The sequence below is a fragment of the Oryzias melastigma genome, linkage group LG23 (genome assembly GCF_002922805.2).
Source record: "Oryzias melastigma strain HK-1 linkage group LG23, ASM292280v2, whole genome shotgun sequence".
Taxonomy (NCBI): Eukaryota; Metazoa; Chordata; class Actinopteri; order Beloniformes; family Adrianichthyidae; genus Oryzias; species Oryzias melastigma.
The window spans coordinates 6,030,674-6,047,441 of NC_050534.1; the positions used below are offsets into that span (position 1 = coordinate 6,030,674).

At 37.6% G+C, this 16,768-nt stretch overlaps 1 protein-coding gene across 1 annotated transcript in view; it reads left to right on the forward strand.

Moving 5' to 3' along the window:
- LOC112156560 (proton myo-inositol cotransporter) overlaps positions 1-16,768 on the forward strand; it is a 158,582-nt gene that overhangs the window by 110,708 nt on the left and 31,106 nt on the right. The window contains exon 6 of the mRNA XM_036210240.1: positions 14,507-14,615. Coding sequence (XP_036066133.1) covers positions 14,507-14,615 — 109 coding nt within the window. The remainder of the gene's footprint in view (positions 1-14,506; positions 14,616-16,768) is intronic.

The window sequence follows — 16,768 nt, forward strand, 5'->3', positions numbered from 1 at the left end:
GGAAGTGTGTGACGTGTGGTTTAGAAGACGTGGGAAATAAGAAAAAGAGGGGATAGAAACCAATCTTCAATTTAGTTTTGTTTATTGATAGTTTTTTTGGTTTTTTATTGTTGTTGTTGGTTTTTGGCTGGAGGAACATCAATCCACATTAGCTTTCAACTTGTGAAAGAGTGTTTAAGATTAACATGACTAACTCTCAACCTTGTTAGCAATACGTTAAAAAAACAAACACACATGGCATTCCTAACAGGAAGTACCCTCTGGTTCCAAGAAGCCAAAATCCCATAGACTTCTGTTGAAAATTAAACAGCTATTACTCAGTCATTCTATTTGTCAGAATAACCATTTATGCCTTTATTTTTTTTAACATGTTCCTGATATTAAAAAAAAAGCGTAATATTGTTTCTGTAGTGCAATTCACTCAAGTCATAGCCAGACCAATCATATGCCTCAATAGTAGGATGTGGTTCCCCCCGACCCCCCATGTCAAACGTTCCGAATGTTTGACAGATTTTGTGTAGCCCACTTTCAATGGGAAGGATGTAGCCCTCCATCAAGCTCACTCCTGATTGGGAAGAGTGGTTACCATAGAAATGTTGAGTCAGACTGACCAATCACTGGTTTCAACATGGCGCCGTCCACAATGCAATAAAGTGGTGACTGAATTGACTTCATTCATTTGAACCGGAAATAAATCATTTTATTTGGATTACGTCACACTCACTCAGTCCAGTTCTTAATACAGTCGGGATGAGAACCAAACAAGGATTTTTTACACTCATAAATAACCCTGAGTGTGTTTCACTATAATAAAAAACAGACTTTTACAGATAATCTTATATAGATCAAAAAGAACATGGTTTATATGACTTTATTTTGAAAATTAAGAATATTTAATCTTAAAAAAACACAACACCAAAACAAAATTTAACGTTCAGCTGGCTTAATAGCTTATGCAATGTGTTTATGGTCCGAGTTAGCCCTTGTGTTAGCAAGGTAGCTAACTCATTAGTTAGCAAACCACCCCCTAAATTACCAGCCATTTCCACCAAAAACAGGTCAATATCACAGACATAACAAAACAACAACTCTGAACCATTACAGGAGTAAACTAATATCAAAGACGGATCTGGTGAGGAGAAACTGTAACAGGTCTTAGATGTTGACCGAGGCTAACAGAAACCACTGAACAGGTGTGAACAATAATCTGAACCATCATTAAAAAAATAATAATAAAATTAAGCAATAAAAAAGTGGAAGAGTAAAACTACAAAAAAAAGAGAAATATTTAAATAAAATTCAACAACTAAAGCAAAAAAAATTGTCGTAGCCATATCTGAATCCGCCTACTCTGTAACTACTAAAAAACTTTATAATGTCATGAATTTTAACAGAAATTCTGACAAACTGAGCTTTTTGCAAAAACTATTTATGAATTCACTGTATGAACATTTTGATGATTTACTGAAAAATGCATTTTTTTCTGCAAAAATTATTCAAATGCAATGCATTATGGTCTATTTCCCAATCTAGAGAGCACTGATGCATAGTTTTTGCAGAGAATTCTGGGAAATTTCTAGGGCACCCAATTTTGGAATTGTAGATTTGAATAGGACTACAAAATGGCGAACGCACTATAGAGTGCACTATATAGTGAGTAGTGAAGGAATTCGGACTTAGCCAATATTTCATTTTTGATAGCTAGCATGAAGCTAGCATAGCAAGCTAAAGCTACAAAACTAAAACACTAAAAAAGACTATGAAAAGTATGAGAAATGATAACAGAAACAATAAAAATGAAAGTTACTTGAAATTGAAGTATAAAGTGAAACAATAATATAAGGATTAAAGGAAAATCAGCTAAAATATTGTTGAATGTTGTCTTTCAGGATACTGGCTATTAATCATTCAAGCATTCTGGAGAGTTAAAGTACTGAAAACTAAACCAATAAATGATCAAAATAAATAAAAATAACTGAAAATTATTATAAGTGACTCAGATAAACTTTTAGCTAAAATAAGAAACACAACTTTTAACTTCTTGTTTTAAATAAAACTAAATGTGTAAGGTTGGGGTTAACTTTAGAGAAAAAAGACTCACAATAAATGAATTTCTCCTATAATTTAAAACATTTTATTTATATAAGCTTAATTTTAAAATAAAAGTGTAAATTTAAAGTTGAAAGTCTTTTGTACCTGCCTTTGACCCCTAATGATTGACATCTGTCACTGCTCTCTTTTTTCTTATTATAGTTGATTGTTGAGTCGCTACCGGTTTGCCCTTTTTGATTGTCACAAACATTAAAAATTAATGGTGAAATTTGCATTAAAGACGTCAGGAACACGAACATTAGTGTGGTTATGATGTGGTGTGATCTGTGGAAACATGCAGCTTGAATTAATACCTGTTTGTTCCATATTTCTGCTTCATCCATGTTTAATTTTGGATGCAATAAAATCTCTCAAAACCTCTTCCTCTGTTGCTCTGGTGATGGAGGGCAAAAGAAAACACTGACAGCATGAGAAAGCATGATTATTATTTATTAAAACTGATTCCTGTAACATAAAATTAAGGATTTTAGACATGTAACACAATCAATCAAATTAAGGAATTATTAATTATTAGCTTAAGGATAATTTCCATTTAAATTAATGAGACAATTAAAGTAAATTGACATTTTTTCTGTGTCAGTACAGTTTATACGTACTTTTATGGAATTGGTTCTTTATTTTTCTGGAGCTGTCCACAACGTTAACCTCATACCTGACCAGTTTCATTTATCCAAGATGAAAGCGATTTGTTTCAAAGACATTCTTTTAGCTTGCTCTACACCAAAAACAAAGATGGAAGGAGATGTCACCATGGCTTTGTCTCCCTCCTGACTTATCTGTCGGGGAATCAGCTGCAGCACGGCTCACGCTTCGGAGGGCAGACGCTGACATTTTGGGCACGAATTAATCGAGACGTTTCAGCGACGTTGGAGCTTCGCGTTTCCTCGTCTCTGTGACACCTAAACATGTGTTAACGCCGCTGCTATCAGTGTGTAAATTTAGCATCAATCTGAGCGCCAGATGAGCCCAGTCCAGTGGAAAAAAATACTTTTCTAATTCTAGAAAAAGTAGAATGCTATTTAAAATGTGATTATGAAACAACTGGGAATGGTTATAAAAACATTGCTTTGTTTTACAGTCTAATCATATGGGAACTCATGATGCCAATTTTACAAAACAAATTCATATTGCTCCCTTGTGCAGAGATTTCATTGTGATATCGTAACTAGAAACTTAAAAAACTTTAAAAAAATGTTTACAGTTAGTAGATCTTAACAGGATGTCAACCCCTGATCGGTTTTTACCTCATAAAGACACCATCGTTGACTTTTCCACATGTATTTATTTTTTATTTTGAATTAAATCATCTGTCATTGAGACTTTCATATGATTGCTGTGTAAAATAAAAGTTGTGGTCTTTTTTAAAACCTTTTTCAGAATAACTTCCAATATTATAATTGTATAACTGTGTGTTTAGGATATCCTTTACTTGTTTTTATTTTTATTCTCTAAGGTATTAATATAAGAAATCCAACCTATAAAATGTTTTGCTTGGTTTGTCTTTCAAAATTAAAAGTTATCGATCTTATAACCAATAGCTTGATTTATATGCATTTTTGCAATCTCTATGGTCAAAGCATAGAGCTAAACAAATACTATTATCTATTTCAATAAAATGTGTCTTCATAATATTATATCTGTGCATTTAATCACCTTTAGAAGTGTAACACACCTATTTGGAAGTTTTTTTCTAGGGTAAAAATTCTGCCTATTTTAAAAGTGTTCTTTTAATTATAATTATGTTGTTTTTAACCAAAAATTTTAACTAATACTTGATACCTTTAATACTTGTGTTTACTAGCACATAGTTTCTGCAGAGCGGCAGGCATGGAGCGACCCTAAACCCCCTTTCCCCTCCCCATTGATGAGAGCTCGGAGCAGGGAGCTAGACGCCTGGTTCACTCCAGACACGGAAGTGAAACGGAGCCGGCTTCAGTTCGGCGCCCTTGATAACCAATGGTGTAATTCACGCCAGACGCGATCTTCCTGCATCATGCAGCAATCGTTCGTTCTAAGTTTTGAATGATCCGCGTCAGTTCTGGTAGGAAGTTACGTCAAGACACTTGAAAAAAATTTCAGTTAATTTTTTTAAAATATAGACAATTTTTCACAATAAAAAACTGCAAGAAAATAGTGACAAATAGAGATGAGAATAAACAACAAAACAGACATCTATACTGAAAGTGTAGAAAGAAAAATATGATTGCATTTGTCAATCGCTGTATTTTATTGTGAAAAATCGGTTATATTTTAAAAATTGACCAGATTTTCTTGAGTATTGTGACGTAACTTCCTGCCAGAATTGACGCGGCTCGCACAAAAAACTAGACCAGATGTTTAAACGATCACTGCAAAGTGCGAGCCGGCCGCGGAGGACCACGGAGCTTTGCGTCTGGTGTGAACTACACCATAGGTTAACACAGCCGCTAGATGGAAGTGGCGCCACAACAAAGGTCTTTTCAAACTGCATTTTTTGTCCTCATCTGATTCGATTTTAAAAAAAGAAATACTCAGAAATGCCATTTTAGTCCGAACACTCTTAATATATGTCTTCCACTATCAGAAAATTTCACAAGAACATGTTAAAAACACCAAAAACACTCATCAGAGTTGGTCTTTAAAGTCATTTTCTACTCCTGCTTAGCAAAAACACTTTGATGGGGTATTTACCGCCTCCTTTAAGCAGATGATGAAAAAGCTGTCAGAGGGGCTTGATGTTGATCTAAGAATCAGAAAGGATTTTACTGTGGTTAAAACAGCAGTTTCTTTTTATTTAGCCGAACAAAAACAACGGGAGATCTAATCTCTATTCGGCAGCACTCCCAACCCGGTGCTCTGATCTCCACCGGGAGTCTTGACCCTGTCATGTCAGCATGATGAGAACGCTCAGAAAAGGTGAGCGGCAGAGGAGAGGAAGTGTTTTGGAGGAATAATTAAAGGGGGAGATGGAGGCTGCTGCTGCTGCTGCAGATTGCCGGGCCTCATTCTTTGATTGGACTCGTTCTGGTATCTGAGTGCAGCCGGGCTCCACGACTCTTTCCTCCCACGGAAACTGATTGGGTCGGAAAAGGGGAGCGGCTCCTTGGCCTCTTTCGTTTCCTTGATTAGACATTGTTCGGTTCCTCTTTAATGCCGACCTCATACTTCGGCCATGCCTTGACCCAGGAATGAAAATACATTCTACTTATACACATGGAACCAGTGCCAGCTTTAGTAATTGAAGGTTTTTTATCAATGGATGCTCGCCAGTGTTCTTGAAAAACCATCTGCCTCTTTGTTCCTCTTCTCCTGAATTCTCTCCACTCTGTCTGTTTCAACAACCTGGCTCTTCCATGTGTTTGAAGCAGGAACACAAAGAAGCGTTTGACAGGGCAGTCAGTGTGGGGGCGGTTAGCTGGAAGCCTCGGGCGTTTGGCTAAAGCGGGTAGCCGAGGAAGAGCAATGACTAAACATGCCTTATTTTGACAATCGAGAAAATACATTTCTACTTTATCCTCTGCTGTGTTTTACTGTCAAACTCATAAACAGTTTTACAGTCACATCAGACAATATGCTGATGATACTACTTGATAGTCTTCTTAAACGATTAGTGTTAGACCTCCTCTTAATTGGTGAAAAATGTCTAAATTGGCCGAAAAAAAACTTCAGCAAACTTTTTCACCCACTTTTATCAATGGAAATCATTTCCAGTGTTGCTGTTCCTCTCCATGACCCTTTACCCAAATTTCAACATCTTGGTTGGGCTCTTTCTAGGCTCACTCTTATGCTGTTACATTTCCACCAAAAGTCTCCCACGAGCATAAACATTCATTATGTGTTTGCTTCATTTTAGATTTTTTTTAAATGGGAACATCAAAAATGATTTGTTTTTCTACAGTAGTTTAGAAATTTTCATTTTTAGTTTTAATTTGAAACCAAATGATACATGGGTATTTCTGTTTTTTGTTTTTTCCTTTAATGTTGAGTTTCACACAGGAGAAGCTCCATGAGCGCACAGTCCTCCACTAGGGGGCAGAACTAGTTTTAGCCGCGTAAGAATACATTCACAGGCGAGCAGGAGAGACTGTCCTGCATCCGTGGAACGTTCTTATTGCGTGCGTGTTTGATATATGCTCATGCGGGACTTTCGGCGGAAATTTATCGGCATACCCTCTGTCTGTGCCGTCAAGCGTCGTGCGATGACTCATGGCTGCTGCCAGGCCAGATGAGTCCGTTTGAGCGGATCTTTCATTTTTGTGAATCAATGTCGCTTAAATGTTGATTCTTGTACTTCTATGCTGTTCTCCGATCAAAGATGATATATTTTCGACATCATATCCTGTACTCTCTCATGCGTCTTCGGGGGAATTGCGTTGCTGCTGCCCACCTCTGGGCAACTTGTTTGGGATGTGTTGCCCTACCACCACCAGTTTCCCCTATTGGAATAATAACGTATATGTCTATCTATCATCTTTCTCTGTTCTTTGAATTACTCTTTAACCATTTATGCTACTAATGTAAATCCAGTGGATTCTGAAGCGCAGAAATATGCAATAGCGTATGCATATGCAACCGATTTTAGTAGTGAAGTGAAAGCTGCAGATTCTAAACGTTAAGTATTACACATCAGAATCTGTTGGAGTTGTATTAATTACTTAAATGGGAGGATTGGTAGTTAAAAGAGTCTCTGGTGTTAAAAGGTTAAAGGTCTCTGTGTTTTCTTGGACAACAACTTAAAATGGGACTTACTGCAACATCAGCAAACTTTAGGTGTTTTTTATGTTCAAAGAAAATATCTGTAAACTGAAATCTGCTATGATTTAGTATGTAACTTTTGATCAACGATGATGCAAAAGTAGAAAAACCTACCAATTTTATGAATGTTTTACAAAAAAAGTTTGTCATTTTATACTTATTTATTTCTAATGTGAATTTTCTTTTGATACCAAACTGGAATAATCTTTTACATTTCACTGATGCATGAATAAAAGAGTCAAATCCATAAAAGATATATTGCTTATTTAGTCAGTTTCACTGCGTAAATTGAGCTTCCTGTTAATTGGACCTTCAATATTCTGTCAATTTTTGTTCTCTGCAAATCTATTTGGCATTTTGTTCAAAAACAAAAACAAAAATCTTTGACTCTATCAGAGGCATGTGCTCATCTAAAGGTGAAAGAAAAGGTGTTCCAAATTGAATTAGATTCTGGAGGAACCTTATATATAAGAGCAGGACTGGGCAAACTACAGTCCGGGGACCAAACGTGGCCCAATAATTTATTTGATTTGGCTTACTAAACTGGAATAAATGATTTCTTTTCCATGTAATTTTGGTGTTTTGGTGCACTACTAAGAAATTGATCTGAAAATTATTCTGCATTCATTTGGTTTTGGAAGATTTTGTTGCTTTTCTGTGTTTTCTGAGTTGGACAGACATTTTTCCGACCATTCCAACGCCACATAGATGCAGCTTTTCTCAGCATTTTTATCTAAGGGATATCAATCCATTGGTGGAATTGGCAATAAAAAGAAAAAACATTACACAGAAAAAAGAAAAAAATCCAAAATGTTTTATTTTGAAAATTAGTTTCAATCAAAATTAAATTTTTTTGCAAAAAGGGAACCACAACAAATTAAAGTCATGACACATTTCTGTGTCCATAACCCAAATAAACGAAGTTCACCAACCTCTCCTGATCAGATCTCACTCTTGACACCAAACCAATACATCTACTAAAAACACTTTCATAAAATCACATTAAAAAAAGCTTTTATTTTGAAATGGAATCTAAGAGCACACATTGTTGGCAGCTGCTGTGTAGATCCTATTCAAAGGGATGCAGATGCAACTGGAAAGTTTCAATGTGGAGCTCAATTACTGCCGCGCCGAGAGGACTAATCACGGCGCTTGTGGCTCTTTGGTCGCCTGCTGGCTTCTTTTTCATCCCTTCATTTTCACTATCTCATCTGATAAAATTACAGCTGCTTGGTGTTTATCTGAGAAAAGGCGTCGCTTTCATATGCCCGTGTGTGAAAAGCTGTTGGGTGATAAGCTGGAGGTGCTGGTTTGGTGGTGTTTATTTTTAACTCTTTGCTGGAGTTTGAGCCAAGGTAAGGAACAAAAGACAAAGTTGGAACAAAATCCTGTTTTTTCTGTGGTTTTTATTGTTGTTGGAGGGGCAGAACTGTGTGCAGTAACTGACTTCGGTCCATGAATCCTGATTCACTGTCGGCTAAATCAGATAACAGCTCTCTGTTGTGGTCTCCAGGGACCAAAGCATCAAGCTCCACCTGGTTTGCACCATAGAAATGGATCACTCCATAAACACATCAATTCTGATTTGTCTTTACAGGCATTTCACTGCCCAGACTCCAAGTCCTTTTGTCTAATTTAAAGTCAAATAAATCTTTTTGACCTGATATAGAAAACATTGACTTAAGAGATAGCATTTGCTTTAACATAGAAAGATGTGTCATGAATATTTATCACTTAAAAATTGAAATTTTTGAAATATAGAATGGAAAGAACTTTCTTGATCCCACAATGCAGGAATTGATTGTTAGCATAGCAAAGTGTTAAAAAACAGCAAATCCTGAATAACTCAAAACAATAAATAATGCAGTAATAACCCATTGTTTTAAGGTCACTTCAGAATAGTGACATTCTGTAAAATGCTGGATTTTATCCAAATATCTTGTCGGGTTTTAATGGCCAGGAGTCTAAAAAAATGTAAGCCAGGTTCTCATCAAGCATGTGATAGAGGTTCTTGACACTGGACTGTCACTACCCAAAACTAGTGAATGTTCCCCATGTTCCGTCGGAAGAGGCTTGATGCGAAATGTCGAAGCGGTTCAAATCTCGCAAATTTTCCTTTAGGCTTTTTCTATCACAGCTCCATTCCGATAATTGAAGAAAGAGTCCCTGATTGGTTATAGTTCAACTTGGTTTAGCTTTAAATATGTGTTCAATGGCCTCATTTTGTACAAGGAGCCCAAAAACGACGTAGAAACTTGCAAAACAACACAGGAAAGCGAGTTTTCAACCCAGGACCCCAAATGCCCCAATGGGCCAGGACAACCCATATGGGTCAACACTTCATACGGGTACATTTGTCTAAAGCTTCATTCACACGGAACGTGATTAGCGTGTCAAATTTGCGTCGGCCCGCTCTCTTTCGCCGCACATCAAATTTACTGTTCGACACCTGCGCTAAAATGTCCTTGGCGCCCTGGTCACAAGTGGGAGGAGCTACTGCCAACATTTTCTGGACTCTATTGATTGCTACATCATGGAAAACATGGATGATGTTGAGCAAGTAGCTTGGTTTGTATGTTTTGGAGAGCTCTACAGAGACGCCGGGAAGCACGTCTCTGTGTCTGTGTTCACCAGATCATTCAGAGATGCTAGCAGTACAGTGAGTTTGTCCATTGTCTGTGACCCTATTTGAAGAACTTTTGTCCAGCTTTACCTGAGATAGAAAAATATAAATAAAACTAGAGAATCTTTTTATTATTGTCTCACTAAAAATAAAAACATGGTAAGCCCATGGAGTTGGAGCTATTGTGTTCACTAGAATGGCACTTGCGGCGGCTATCCGTCTGCCGGCCAGCAGAGCTAGCTGGTTAGCAAAGCTCGCTAGCTCGCTACAATGTCCACTAGGTACCTGGCAGGTGTAGCAGGCTCAATCGCTCCAGCTCTATGGGCTCTGCGACGGGCTAGTGACCTATTCAGGTTGTATCCTGCCGTCGCCCAACTGTAGTCTCTGGCAACCCAATGGTCCCAGTGAGTAAAGAAAATGGATGAATGTTCATGATAGTGCTGCCACAAACGATTATTTTAATAGTCGACTAATCACAGATTATTTTTTCTGATTAGTCGACAAATCGGGTCATGCACAAACTGGGTGTAAAGCACACATCTTAACCATCTTTAGCTTTAAACTAACCAAAAATTAAATATGTAGCATTACCTGGAATAATGCTTGTGTGAATGCTGTATGCTGAATTTGGCTAGTGCTGATAGCTGAAGATGCTGAAATTTATAGCTAAAAATGTTGCAGTTGATAGCTGAAATCGCTGAAGCTAATAGATGAAGACACTGAAGCTGATAGCAAGCTAAAATATAAGTTCAATGTCAAATTAGCCTTCAGAACTGAAATAAAGCGTAAATTAGCCAAAATAGCTAACATGTAGCTGAAATATTAGCTGAACTCCAAAATAGCCTAAAAAACTGAAATAAAGCCTAAATTAGCCAAAATAGCTAGCATGTAGCTGAAATATTAGCTTAACTCCCAAACAGCCTAAAAAGTCTTAATATATTCCGAAATAGTCCAAAAAGCTAGCATAATACCATTATAACTCTCAACTTAACTACACTCTAACCTCATATAATATAAAGTAACGACCAATCAACTATTAAATTACTCATCGACTATTTAAATTGTCGATTAGTCTTTGATTAGTCGACTAGTCGTGGCAGCCCTAGTTCATGACAAAAACCCTCAAATTGAGCAGCAATTGAGTCACCGAAAACGTTGTGTGCCCAAAGCTGAGCTCCTGATTGGTCGACGCGCCGCATCAACCTAGCCAAACTTTAGATTATTAAATTCTTGACGCGTTGCGTCCCAAATCGCACCATTGCGCTCAAACCTCACTGTGGCTGGACTGTTGTGCCGCGCCCGACACCCAAATCGCACCGCAGGACCACAGATCGCGTTTATTCAGTGACTTGATATTGAAACTTGACGCCCCTACCGCACCAATCACATCCAGTGTGAATGCAGCATAAGGCCTAACAGACACGATACTCTAGGAAGTTAACCAATCAGACAGAACGAATTATCATGTAAAGCTAACAACTCTTTCATGAAAGGATTTAGTTATAATAGGGTTGAAAATGATATTTGACTAAGATAAGACAACTTTAAATAGAAGGAAATTTCCTCTCAAAGATGAGTCTGTAAAGGATGTCATGTTCAGTTTGTCTTCTTCCTCATGCAGACATTAGCTGTCTTGTCCAGCATTTAAAGGAGATGTTTACTGGACCAGAGTCTTCCCACTCACAGCTGCTACCAAGACTCAGCCTGAGTGTGTCATCTCCCTAGTATTGGCTCATGCATCCTTGTTTACACGTTTTTGTGCTTGTGAGTCTGGAATTCACCTTTGTGTCTCTGTTGATTCGCAATTATTCATCCAAATATGTTTCCCCATCTTTAGCCCCCATTCACTACCTTTTTACAGAGACGTGCTCTTTTAGACATGCCTCGTGAGTGTTGAAGGTCAAGTAGGACTCTAGAGCCAAATTCAAATATTTGCTTCATCCCACACAGAGAGATCCACCGTCTGAAACAGAGAAGTTAGCTCCTCTCCTACCGATCCTCTGGAGGCAGCTTTTCTCATCTCGAGGAGGTTAGAGATTGAAGTCGTGATCTCTCAATAAGCATTACGTTCTGGAAAAAGTAAAACAATAAAGACTTTTAATGAAATCGTATCCTTTCTTCCTAGAAGTTATTTATTTATGAGGGTCTTTGAGGCAACTCTAAAGCCAGCCATGGTGCAGATTCCACCATGACTCACAGGAAGTGTCATTCTCTTTCTGCAATAAAAGCTCAAACTTGTATGAAGTTGTCAAAAGTAGCTCTGCGTGTACTTGGAGTATATGGTGCATTTTCTTTTCTGGAGTACTTTCCTCCTTTTGGTGAAAGGTCGAAGCTGTAAACTGTCATCCGCAAGATTACGCTTTAATTTGAAATACCGGGAGAAATCCAAATGATAGAAATTGCCAAGTCATTGCAATCGATCAGTTTATCCTAAAGTGCAACAGACAGTTTTTTTTTTGCGTTTTTTATTGTTTTCTTGGCTCTGCCACCATCGACTGTAAATGAGTACATAACTGTGACCCCTCCCCCCTCCAGTTCCAAACAGGAAGTAGCTTCTGGCTCCAAGAAGCCAAAATCCCATAGACTTCTATCGAGAAATAAACAGCTATTACTCCATTATTCTATTCCCCAGAATAACCATTCTTGTTCTGATAACCTTTTTTAACATGTTCTTGATAATCCTCATTTTTTAAATATATTTTTTCTTTAGCACAAGTCATTTGAGTTATAAACTGACCAATCAGATGTCTCAATTAAGTGATTTCAATTCAAAATGTTCGTGTAGCCCACTTTCAAGTTCTAGGGATCCTGACTCCCAACAAGCTCCTGTTTGAAAAGAGTGGTTGCCATAGAAACGATGACTCTGACCTACTCAACCAATCACTACTCACTGATCACATCTGGCTCCAACATGGCAGCGTCCGTATTGCTAAACGTTGGCGACTGAGTTGACTTTATTTGGTTGTAGCCGGAAGTCAGCCATTTTCTTTTGATGACGTCTCCCTAATTCAGTTCAGTTCTCATATACAGTCAATGGTTACCACTTCCTGGTGATTGAGGGTTCAACAGGAACCATGTAGGATCACACAGTAATTTAGGTTCTTGTTACACAAGTATTTTCTTCCCATTCATTTATAACTGTAATAAAAAAAAAATTATGCTTTTTGAACTTCTTTTTTATATTATAAATGTAAACAAGCTTAAATGGGGTTACTTTGACTGACAGGATGTTGTCCGATTACCAGCTTCAGAATGAACCAATACTTTTTGTCCTTCCTTTTCGCACATTTAGGCACATTTTGGCCAAATGTGACCAAAAGGGGCATGGATTTGAATTCAGATCAGTCTAAAACAAACCAGTGCCACATCCTTATGACCTCTATACGTACAGTATATAGGAAAAACGGAGTGGTCACTTCAACGTTTTCATTCCAGTCTGTGTTTCTATGTTCCGCTCACTCCAGTGTTGTTTAAACCCTGTTTGTGCAGTGAAAAAAATATTTTTTTTATAGAAAAATGAAATTTTATGTCTTTGAAGATCATATTCTTCATCATAAATTTCTTTTTAGTCTTTGTTTAGAGACTTTCTTGAGGTAAAAGTCTAAAATTTAAAAGAATATAGTCCAAGGACTTTCAATCAGATGTGGAGGATGATGCTTAGTAAAGACAGAAAAATCTTTTTCCATATGAAGAAAAAGCTGCACCTATCAAAAGAACATTGTATATTCCTTTTTGTCTGGCAAAAAAAAACTTGAACCTTTTGGGAAAAACAACTGAAGCTTCAGTTGTTGCAAAAATATCGCAACATATATATATATATATATATATATATATTCTAGTATATCATCATTCAATCTGCCTTGATGAAATAATAAAAAAAACCAAAAGAAGAGAGTTTTTAATTTCCTATTTCTAGGGCAACAAGTGGAATCTAAAGGTGGATGATTGCTTTTAAAAGGAACCATCTGTCGCTTCATTTCACCTCCAAATAGATTTGTTAATGAAAAACCCACACAGTTATCAACCTGTCAATCAATAGAAACATAAACACCTGTTTAAAGAGTTCTGAGAAAAAATGTCCAGTTTGTTTACATCTTTCTTAGAAGTACAGAAATATCTTCAACATTCCAGACCAAACAAGTCTGATTACGAACTTCAGTTTTTTAATGTTTTTTATAAGTAGTAACCTTTTTTTAATTACTATAAAAATAGCTTTTTAAAATCATTCATTTAGATTAACTTTTTTTTAGTCATTGTTGGGCAGCAAACCAAAAGTGCAAATATTCATAGTGTGATAATTTAGAAAAGAAAATATAATAGTGAATAAATAATCATTACTGATTATTAAAATCTTGTGTTTTTTAGATAAATGTATAAAAATAAATGGAGAAAGCTGCAGAAATAAAATTACATGTAAGATATGATTAAAAATCAAAGCTCCAAAACAGCATTGGAGCTACCCATATATATATATAAATAGCATCAATAGCATCAAATTTTCAGAAAAACATGGAAATAAAACTCAAATTTGAAAATTTCGAAATAAAGCAGGCTATTTCCTTTGAACAATAGGAGTCAGACGAAATTAAGAATTATTAATAAAATTATCTCATTATTTTAGCTCCTTCTACATCAGCACATCAATACAAGATGACAACAACAACAAATAATAAGAAGAAAAATAAGTAAACGGTGATCATTTTCCAAAATACCATACCACTCTTCTATTTTCATATTGATTGTTCCACATCAATACCACATCGTGATACCTATAATTTAAAATCCAGTATTCTGTATCTTCTGAATCACAGAATGCTCACAGACGTTCACACAAAGGATTCACTGTCTAATCCTCCATATTATCTCATAATGTTTGGGGGTAAATGCAGAAAATGAACATTTGTTTCCATTATAAAGATCTACTGGCAGACATCATTTTATGTAAACCAGACTAGCTCAGTTCCATAGCAGCTGTGTGTTTTTTTCTAATTGGAAAGTTTATTTTGAAATTACATTTGTTTGTTTGTGTGTCTGCAGATGGTCCTGTGGTGTGGCGAATGCTGACTTACCCCCCGACACGGCGAGCTCTCCTGGTGGGCTGCGGTCTTCAGATGTTTCAGCAGCTTTCGGGGATCAACACAGTTATGTGAGTGTGAAGGTTGACACAGGCTTTGGAGATCTCCACCTCATCTGATCAGATTCTACACCTGCTGTGGTCCCTAACAGGGCATAGCCCATGGTGTTCACACTGCACAAGCAGGAAGGGACTTCCGCTTCTTTTTCAGACTCATGTCCGCCATCTACTTGGTCAGTTTGCTACTTGAATGACTTGAACTACAAAAAAATATGTGGCAAAAAATGAACATGTGAAAAAGTTATCAGAGCAAGAAAGGTTATTCTGACAAACAAAATGAGTCTTTGGGATTTTGACTTCTTGGAGCCAGCAGGTACTTCCTGTTTGGAATGCTAGGGGGAGGGGTCACTCAGTCCAGTTCTCAGATAGTCAAGGCTTTACTGTCAAGGCTTTAGTGTCTAGTTTAATGTCTAATATAAATTTAAAAAAAAAGCTATTTCATCACGTTTACAGTATTTTCTGTGCTGGATTGGAATACCTTGAACTTTAGCACCTATCAAAATGGACACTGGTTTGATAGGAATTGTACTAATGTTTAGCAACAACACTACATAAAAAGAAAAAAGGCTTTTCCTATTGTTACACCTCAAATTTAATAGCAGGGGAGATAACAGATGATAGAAAACAGCGTCCTTCTATTCTATTGAAAAACAAGATCGAGACGGAGTTTCTCCTTTCGACTGTAATTCGGTTAAATCACAGAAACCGTCTTTCATCTTTTAAAGCCACATCTTCCTCTGCCTTACTGCCCACTTGCCCCTGAATGATCCCCTCTTCAACCCCCTCCTCGATCTGTCTGAGGAGATCGTGTCATCCATCCGCATCTCACCTCTCCCCTGAGACGAGGCGCGTAGCAAAACTCTGTAAACATTCCCCAGATTTGTCCTGTTGCCTAGCAACCGGAGGAAGGCGTGTTGGCACGTGGGGCATCGTTTTGGGAAATGTGACACTACAGATCTGCTGGAACATATGAGCTCTCGCCTGCGTGTGAAATAAAGAGGGGCCTGCCCCTCACAAATCCAGCTCCCATCATGGAGGCCGGAGTTCTAAACCTTCGCGCCCCAGTGAACTTCCAGCCAATGGTGTGCTGCCTTTCCCGCCACACATTCCACTCCTGTTGCCAGCTCACTGAACAGCAGTGAGGAAAAGCTGAATCCGTCTCCGTGACTTATTCGTCTGCCAATCTCTCGGTCGACCTGAAAAGGTCTACCTGTCGCCGCGGCGCAAGTACACAGCGGCGAGTCGACTGAACTGCGGTGCGCGTTCGATCCCGGCGCCGTGAAGATTGTGTTCATGTTTACACCTGGCATTAAAATGTGTCTTTACTCTGCAAATTGAAATCTGATTGCCCTTTCGTCTGCAAAAACAAGCATCTCAGCACACCGCCGTGATAATTGCATCCTCGCTAGACCGCATGGCGCTGACAGTCGCTTTTTGACAATGTCTCCAATTTAGTTGTTCGCTGGGATTTTTTTTCTGTTGCTTCTTTAAAAAAAAAGAGAAAGTTGATTATTTTGCCTATGCTGCAGTCGTTTGCAATGATTACAGACAAGGCAGGAGTGTGTAGACTTTAGTCCTCTTTTTCATCAGAGGAAAAGTTTGTTCCTCACATAACAAAAACAACAACCATCAGAGTGAAAGTTAATGAGCTTTATTCTTTCTTGGTGTTCAAACTAAATCAAAGAGTAGGAGCTTTTTAAAACCAAGCTGCAGGAAGAAAACCCTGATGAGGCATTGTGATGGTAAGCTGCACTCAAACAAACTGTAATTACTCCTAGGGTTATAATATATTCCTACTTGTCTTGGTTTTCTTGTTTTTCTGCAAACATTTTACCCTATAATTGAACAGAAATCCATAAATCTAAATGTAAAAACTCTGTTTTTTCAATATTTACACGGCTGTCTCCAACACGGATATGGTGCTTTTGCCATTCTTTGATGAAAGTATTAGGATTAAACTCAAATTTTCCACCTTATTTGTCACTTATCAATCCCTTTTCCAAACCAACTTAATCCCTATTGGATTTACGGGGTTGCTGGAGCCTATCCATGCAACTGTCAGGGGAAGATTATATCTTTGCCGTTCCATGACTGTGATTGACACACGCATTCAAACCTAAAGTGGTTATTTAGAGTGAAGTACGGTGAAGTACGCTGTAACGTAC